General features: G+C 46.7%; 1 protein-coding gene across 1 annotated transcript; it reads right to left on the bottom strand.

Moving 5' to 3' along the window:
• Nucleotides 1–2,280: 2,280 nt before the first annotated feature.
• Nucleotides 2,281–2,623, bottom strand: LOC102939940 (small nuclear ribonucleoprotein F; the record flags this gene model as incomplete). The annotated part of the gene is made up of 1 exon (XM_007059884.4): nucleotides 2,281–2,623. A coding segment is annotated over one exon (285 nt), but the record flags the coding sequence as incomplete, so codon positions are not given.
• Between the last annotated feature and the right edge of the window lie 6,506 nt (nucleotides 2,624–9,129).

Here is a 9,129-nt window from a genome sequence, read left to right as displayed (position 1 = left end):
CTGATTTGTTAGATCTATAAATTATATTAAGCTAGTGGCATCACTGAGAGATGTTTTATGTCACTCTTTTGCTAAATTGTTTTGTTTTATGGACTTACACCTGTTCCCACTGAACTCATCGGCACAAGGCTGGTTCGAGTTTCCTTTTTTGGCAGCAATTGTTAGAAATTCAGTGGTATCATTAACAATGACCAGCATGGACAGACATGTGACTCTGAAAGGCAAAAGTCCCTATATTCTGATGAACCCTGGCAACTAGAACAGCCCTTAGAGATCACTGGCAGCTAGTTAAGTTTAGAGTGGCCCTGGAGCTGCTCGAAGCTACTCTAGGATCCAAACACAGTACAAAATTAGACCCAGGATTGGGGAGCCAAACAACTCCTTGGGGATCCTCTTTTTTCAGCTAAATCCAACTCCCCGTGTAGTTGAGAACCTGCTCCAGGTTTTTGAATTGTGATAGTCCATCGGAGTCAACAATCTATTTTAAAAATATCTATAAATATGCATTTAGAATGTATAGTCAACCTCTAAAAAGTCAGATTTCACATAAGAGTGCAAAAGCTTCAAAGTAATAGTGGTTTCTTGTGTCAGCTCTCCTACACTTCTGGAACTAAAAAAAACCAATAGGAAATAGAAGAAGAAGAAAAAGAAATTAACATGCAGTAGTATGGTTTCACACAAATATCAAACCAGACTCTCTTTAATTGTTCAACTTAGCTTGCAGAGTAACAGACAACGTGTCTTTGATCTTTACTACTGAACAAGTCTCTTTGATATAGAAAAGACTAAATTCATCAAGAGACGAGCATATCCTGTGACTCTCCACGTAATTATAGAAATAATCCAAATGGGGTTTGAGTCTTCCTGGCTTGTTAATGATGCAGATTTGTGTTCCAAAAGATGTAAACATCAACTCTTTCATGGGATCTGTGAAAACTGTTAACTAAGAGACTTACTGTTGGGCATCGGCTAATTTGTAACCTGGGTGAGGCTCTGAATAATGAGGAAAAGGCACAAACTAGCTAAAAACTGGGGTGGACAAAGTTTCCTGCACTTTATTATGGGATATAGTCTGGACTGTAAAATGTGACCGTTGACTGAAAAAAATCAAGGGCAGGAACTGCTGATAGCTTGCTATTAGTGAGAAACTTTTAGGAAAAGATATAGCTTGCTAGAATTAAGTTTTAGGCACTAGAAAGTGTGTTATTTTTGTTTTTTTGAATACTTATCTATCTCTTATAGTCTTGCCTGGTATCACTTAAACCTCAGTTCTACATCAACGAACTTATTTTTGTTTTATTAGAAAACCATCTCAGTGCTGTTATATTAATATTAAATTTGAGTCCTCAGTGAAACTAATTGACTGGTGTGTGGTCTTTTCTTTAGAGGCAGGGACACTGCTGAGAGATGTCTGTGGGGAACTCGGGAACTGGGGTTCACTGGTTGTTACCTGCAAGGCAAAGTGAAGATCGGCAGAGTCTCAAGGAGTTTGTTCCAAGGCAAACAGATTGGAGTTTCAAGGAGCTGACACAGTCTAGCAGCAGCAAAGCTCCCACTTACTGAGGCAGAAGGGTAACACAGTGGCTTAGGTTTCAGAGTAACAGCCGTGTTAGTCTGTATTCCCAAAAAGAAAAGGAGTACTTGTGGCACCGTAGAGACTAACCAATTTATTTGAGCATAAGCTTTTGTGAGCTACAGCTCACTTCATCGGATGCATACAGTGGCTTAGGGCTCTGGATTCACTGAGGAGAGCATCACAGTAGCATAGTCAACACGATTTACACATGCTTGCTGGTTGACTCAAGTTCCCACTTAAAGCACACACTGGTAAACTAGATTTTGAAGTGATCTGGAGGGAAAAGGCTGGAAACTGTCAGAAAAGGTTTGTTGTTTTCTGTTTATTTTGGATAAAGGAAATAGAACAAAGAAAAGCATAAAGATGAGTAAGCAGCAGCAAAAGCAGGAGGAGCAAAGAAGCAGATGCTGAGCTCACCAAGAGACAGGTAGAAGAGCTGTGTGCAGAGTCAGCAGCGTGCACGGTCAGCTGTTGATCAGAAGAAAGCAGACCTAGCGGCCATGCTGCACTCTACCCCATGAAACCAGTGTCTGAGCTCTCCTGGGCCCCTGTCGCTTACACATGCTCCCTTGGAGTTCCATCTAGGTTGTGGGCACTCGGAGGTCCTAGTTCAACCTCTTCAGGGACAACATGGCAAGAAAGCAAGAATAGCAGGCTTAACAAAGGAATTTCTTAACTGCTTTGATTTTATTAGCGCACTGGAGAGTTACCTTTTTTCTTTTTTGTGAAAAACTGATCTTTATTTTCCAGAAATATACAAACTTATTCTCTCATTTCTCCATCTTCTTCTTCTACTCCTCCGATGTTCAAGACATTGTTACATCTTATCAAAACTTCACCAAGGTGTCCTGACAATGCACCATCTACGTATTCTTCTGTGGTTGCAAGCTGCATCTTCATGTAGCCGTCGACGGACACCAGGTAGCCCTTGTACTCCATCCCCAACTTCAGCTTCACCATCACCAGCTTCCCCGTCAGCCCTTTCAGGAAGGGCTTGGGGTTCAGGGCAAGCTCATGGTAATGCGGCCTGGCACAAGGCAGCAGTAAACAGATTTACAAAACCAACACAAGTCGTGAGAGGCACCCTTCCTCATTTGAGCCTCCCCTCCTGTGGTTTGTCAGCATTTCAGACTGGGCAGAGCCCCTCCTGCCCTCTCACTCCTGCAATTCCTTCTTACAGAGGGCGATGCTTGGACTCTGTAGTCTTCTTGCCCAGTGGACTAGGGTTGCTGCAAATGGAATTAATTTGTGCTGCCTGACAACCCAAGCCACAGGCAGCGCAAGGACCTCTCTTTCAACCTATACAGGCTCCACTCTTCCTCATGAAGGTCAGTCATTGGCACATTCCAACCCCCGAGTCCTCCAAGCATCCCCCTGAGATGTGCAGCACCTGGTCCATTAGACACACACAGAATTACCAGACCTACTGTCTCCAAAGGAACAATACCCCACGACTTTCTAGTAGGGTTGCCAACTCTCTAACTGCACAAAACCAAACACCCTTGCTGCACCCCAGCCCCGGCCCTTCCCCGAGATCCCACCCCTTCTCCATGCCCCACCTCCTGCTCACTCCAACCCTCCTCCTTCCGTTGCTCGCTCTACCCCACCCTCACTCACTTTCATTGCGCTGGGGCAGGGAGTTGGGGTGTGGGAGGGGGTGAGGGCTCCAGGTGGGGCCATAAATGAGGCATTCAGGGTGAGGGAGGGGGCTCCAGGCTGGGGCAGGAGTGTAGGAGGGGGTGAAACCTCCGGGTGGGGGTATGGGCTCTGGGGTGGGACTATAGATGCAAGGTTTGGGGTGCAGGACAGGGCTCAGGGCTGGGGCAGAGGGTTGTGGTGTGGGGTGCAGGCTCCAGGAGGAAGTTTGGGTGCAGGAGTGGGCTCAGGGCTGGGGCACGGGGTCGGGGTGAGGGCTCTGGGAGGGAGTTTGAGTTCAGGAGGGGACTCAGGGCTGGGGCAAGGGGTTGGGATGTGTGAGGGGTATGGGGTTTGGGCTATGGGAGGGAGTCTGGATGTGGAAGGGGACTTAGGGCTGGGGCAAGGGGTTAGGGTGCAGGAGAAGGTGTGGGATGCGGGCTCCAGGAGGGAGTTTGGGTGCAGGAGGGGGCTATGGATTGGGGTGCAGGCTCCGGACGGGCACTTACCTCAGGCGGCTCACAGAAGTGGCTGGCATATCCGGCAGGCACCACTGCCGAGCTCCCATTGACTGTGGTTCTCAGCTAGTGGGAGCTGTGGAGCCGGCATTTGGGGTGGGGGCATCATGCTGAGTCCCCGTGGCTGCCTCTGTGCCTAGGAGCTGGATATGCTGGCTACCTCCAGGAGCCCTGCAGAGCCAGGGCTGCCTTAGCCCTGCTGCGCCACCGACCAGACTTTTAGCGGCCCAGTCAGCAGTGCTGACCGGAGCCGCCAGGGTCCTTATTCAACCGGGCATTCTCGTCAAAACCTGAATGCCTGGCAACCCTACTTTCTAGTTATTCCTTAGTCCTCAACTCTACTTAACGCACACCACCTATACTAAGGTTAGTTAAGAACAGAAATTAAAATAATAGCAAGAAATATTGGAAACAAAAGGTTTACATATAAAATAATATCATAACATGCATACTCAAACCTAAACTTAACTAACAAGAGGCTTCTTGTCTAATAGAGCACTGCTTACCCAAAGTCCTCTTCACCAAGTTTTTCAACCAGGATGGCCGAGCCCCTCCTTTCAGGATATCAAGCCTAGTGGAACTTGTCTACCAAGATGAAGGATGCCTGGGTGTCTCTCTATACCCCTACATATATTAGCTCAGTCCTTTGATCTTCACCTGAAAACTCCCCCACACTCACCAGTGTTCACCTCTTCCTGAAGTCCCTGCAATCTCTTCATTAGCATTTAGGGTGACCAGATGTCCCGATAAAATCAGGACTGTCCCAATATTAAATTCTTTGTCCCGCGTCCTAACCGATGTACGATTGGGACGCCATTTGTCCCGATATTGTAAGATTGCCAGGCATCCGGTTGGCATGGGGCTGGCAGGCTCCCTACCTGGCTCTGCGCAGCTCCCTGGCAGTGGCAACATTTTCCTCTGGGTCTTAGGTGCAGGGACGGCTGGGGGGGCTCTGCGTGCTGCCCCCACCATGAGCACCTTCTCCGCAGCACCCATTGGCTAGGAACTGCAGCCAATGGCAGTTGCAGGGGCAGTGCCTGTGGGAGAAGCAGTGAGCAGAGCCGCCTGGCTGCGCCTCCGCCTAGGGCCCAGAGGGAGATGTTGCCACTTCCAGGGAGCCACCTGAGGTTAGCACCAGCCTGCACCCCCTCCTGCATCCAAACTCCCTCCCAGAGTCAGCCCCCCGAGTCACCTACCCCACGCCCCAGTCCCAGCTCTGAGACCCACCCCTTGCAGCGGGACCGGAGCTGGGGCCAGGTGCCCCCAACCGACCTGCAGCTTGTGGCAGGGGCTAGGGCTGGAAGCTGCAGTTGGGACTGTGCTACCCCAACCCACTGCTTGTGGCGGGGGCTGCGGCCGGGGGCTGCTGTTGAGGCCATGCATCCCTAACCTGCAGCTGCCTTGGGCTGTACGCCCCTTCCCCCATATGTGGGGGCTGTGAGACTGTGACTGGCTCCCTCCCCCCATATTTTATTCTTGCCATCTGGTCACCCTATTAGCATTTGACTTACTATGCAAAGATATTTCCTTTGTAAGATACAAAATAGTCAACTTTCAGAGTAGCAGCTGTGTTAGTCTGTATTCGCAAAAAGAAAAGGAGTACTTGTGGCACCTTGGAGACTAACAAATTTATTTGAGCATAATCTTTCGTGAGCTACAGCTCACTTCATCGGATGCAGCTCACGAAAGCTTATGCTCAAATAAATTTGTTAGTCTCTAAGGTGTCACAAGTACTCCTTTTCTTTTTGAAAATAGTCAACGAGAGAGGTAAGTGTCTCTGATGCCCTGCCTGGTGGAATGGTGTCTTAAGGCACATTCCCTTTGGGTGACCTGCCTTTAACTACAGGCTTTAAGAACATCATTTCCAATACACACGCACACACCTCGTTACATATTAGCTGTCTATACATTTCACAAAGATTGTGACAAGTCGGTAGAGAGCTACCAAGACACTCTTTAGAATGTAAATACCAAACCTAGGGGATCTCTGTAACCCGTATGCACTCTGTTCCCTCGGACAGTTGAAATCAAGGGGTTTTGGGGTCACGCAGCCATTACAGAAAAAGAAGTTTGGTTAGTGTTCATAGCTGACATGAGCTAGACATGAACATTGCATGCCAAGTAAATGTACAAATCTGCTAAGCCTTAAATCCCCAGTAACACACTTTCTCATTGACAATCATTGCAGGAACCTGTCTATTTTTCTCTGCACTTTCTCCATGTCTACTGATGAGAGACAGCAGAACTTAAGACCTAGGAATTGCTCAGTTTGGTTCACACATTATAATTAGGTATATGCCCAGCTGCCCCTTGGTACAGCGTGCAAGCCCTTTCCACTCCTGCAGTACTTCCACGGGGCCCCCATCCTGGTGAATAAATTTCACAGCATCTCTCACTTGTCTTCCCTTTGCCTCATTGAATAAGACTAGTCTCTTTCTCCTAGTCACCTGCCCCAGGATACCATCATCAAGAGTCAGGACAGCCTAACGGGGACACAGAGAGGATTACCATCCTGATACCCACCCCTCTGATTCCATAGAAGCATCTCAATCACACAAACAAAACTGCAAAACCAAAATGGGGGTGTAATTCCAATCCACCCCACTCCCCAACCCACTAAGGAGCAGTGGCAAATAGCACATACAGCAAACAGAAATCCCAGTGCATGCAGTAACTCCTCACTTACCATCTCCAAGATTCCCCCAAGACTGGGAAGAGCCTTAGCGAGGTAAGTCACAAATGCATACTAAAAAACATGCTATCATGACCTGTCTGAAATATGAACAATACACGCCTGTTTTTTCCATACTCCCACAGACACAGCACCTGCAACAGCCAGACCATCACAGACAGGGCCTCTATCTACTGCCATGAGACTGACCAACCTGGGGAGTAGGAAGAGGGAGAGACTGGACAAAATGTTTTTGGAGCTCACGGCTGAGTCCCAGAGGAAGACCGCACTGGCTGAGAGGTGGAGGCCATACATGATGACCCAGAGAGAGAAAGAAAGGTAGCTCTCCTAGGAGATCATGGCAGTGGCCAAGGATAGTGTGGCAGTGGATAAGGAGAGCAAGTAAAAAGATAGGGACATGGTGATGCAACTCATAGATGCAATCCTAAGCCTGAATGCTCTCCTACTAAACATGCTTCTGCTAGACCAGCGGACCCTGCTGTCCCATAAGCGGGGACCCAGCCATGACCTTCGGTCCCTGGACAATACTGGCTACTGGGACCAGCAGAAACTCCTCCCTGCTGTAACTATGCAGCACTTGTCACAGAGGCCATTCCCCTTTCATGTTCAACATCTGCCCACTGAGAACACTGGCTCATGGGAGCCTAGCACTTTTGAGCCCTGCAACACACCTGAAAAGTATGAGCCATGACACTGAACCCAGAAGTCCACACACACAGTCGTTTTTGCACTGTTGCACTGGCAGTTTGGTTTTGCACTCTTTTTTATTTATGGACTTGCTTTTTGTTGGGTAATTGGTAGATTGTTTTGGTAAATGTATTTTCCAATAAAAATTTATCCATGGATTCAATAAACACTTTTTTTTTGGCTTTGTTACTGTTTTGTAATAAAAAACCATTTAAAATACGGAATACATAAAATCCTTTTGAAAAAGCTAAAATAATTAATATGGGTTTACCAAAAATATATAGGCAACATCTCACTTCCACCCCCCATAAACAATCCTGCACTGCTCAGAGTCTATCCCAACTGCCCCACTTCCACGCATTAGCAGCTGCATGTACAGCTACACATGTTCAAGCATGAGACTCATAAAATGAATAACAGACCTCCCTGACAATCTTCCCCTGATCGTTAGCATTTTCTATGGGATGTCTTGCTGGCAGCTCAAACTGAAGAAGTCTCTGCACCTCAGCTTTGCACCCATCATTAAGGCTCTCTCTCCCTCGGTCTCAAAAATATTGTGTGGAACACAGCAAGCAGTTATAATTGTAAGGACCTTTTTTTCTGCTGCTTCTAAACCATTCTGTAAGTGGCACCATCTGACTATCAAACGGCCAAATGCTCACTCGCCCACCATTCTGCAACTACTCGGGGACAATTAAAATGGTCCTTCATTCTGTCCAAGCAGCCTTTGCATAAACTCATTAACAAGGGCATCAAGAGATCAATGGGGTCTCCCAGAAAAACTGGACCATCCTCCACACTACTGAACTCTCCTGGCTTCTGCTTTGCTTCCCACAATGCACAGTGAAAGCTGTCCCGTGATGCACATTGCTCAGCCAGGACATGAAGGACCATGCGATACCCCCCAAAATGCTACTCTCTCAGTTCACAGCAAACCACAGCCATGTGTTCACAGGATACGAACTGAAAATGGTACAGGTGTCCCATGTGCATGCTATTGGTGCGGCTTGCGTACTGCAAGTTACCACATGCACAACAAAAAGCTCTGCATTAACCCCCCCCCACCCCCCCAAGACATATCCTCTCAATACTGGATGACTCTGTGGGCTTTGTGTGCACTGCTGTAAGTTAGCGATGTCTACTGGGGAAACTAAACTACAATTTGCATCCTCTTGGGAACCACATTTTAGTTTCTTGAATCACTACATTACAGTCTGCTTTAGTGGAGCTTTGCCTCTGACACACACGTGAAATGCCCTTTTTTTTTTAAAACTGAGCACACTCCCTCTTCTAGCTGGGAGACTAACTAGAGTTAAGTAACTAACCAGTGAATTCCAAATTGGTGCAATATAGATTTGAGATTGACACTCATTTTCTCACTAACTTGAGCCATGTTTGCACTAATGACTGTGTCCCATGTGATACAAGAAATGCTGTGTAAGTACAGTAGAAGATTCTTTTTGTTACCGAGCAGTTCACACCACCACACGTTAGTGGCTAGAATTTTGCCTCAAGTATCAGTTTTAACTTTAATTTCCTTGCCTTTCTTGGTTCGCATCTCAACTTTCAACAGTGTTCGTGGGTTAAAATATTTCATAAAAATCCAACATGAAAAAGGCTTTTGAATGTTTCTGGCCCAATGTTTTGAATTATACAACTTCAAAAATGTAAACAATCCAAACTATACTGAATAAAACCAGTACAATCACATCTGCTGCATGAAATTCAGCTCTTCATTATACCTGAAAGCCATATAATAGCTGTACTCATGGATTTTCCCCCCCCTTTTTTGAAATGCTTCCAAATGTATCATGAGCTTCAGAATGAAATGTTTGGCACAAATACTGTTTGCATAGGGGTTTTCAACACAACTTGTAATCTTATGGGATCTGCCAAAGTAAAACTACATCTATCTTCCCATGCATTTCATGCTATTTTTCCTGTTAACTTTTGGCATGTTTGTGCAGTAGGAACAAGTTTTTCTTGTAATCTCAGTAGAGCTCTTGAGACTTTGAGCATCC

The sequence above is a fragment of the Chelonia mydas genome, chromosome 3 (genome assembly GCF_015237465.2).
Source record: "Chelonia mydas isolate rCheMyd1 chromosome 3, rCheMyd1.pri.v2, whole genome shotgun sequence".
NCBI lineage: Eukaryota > Metazoa > Chordata > Testudines > Cheloniidae > Chelonia > Chelonia mydas.
Note: the sequence above shows the minus strand (reverse complement) of the source record. Positions and strands in the feature narration are given on the sequence as shown.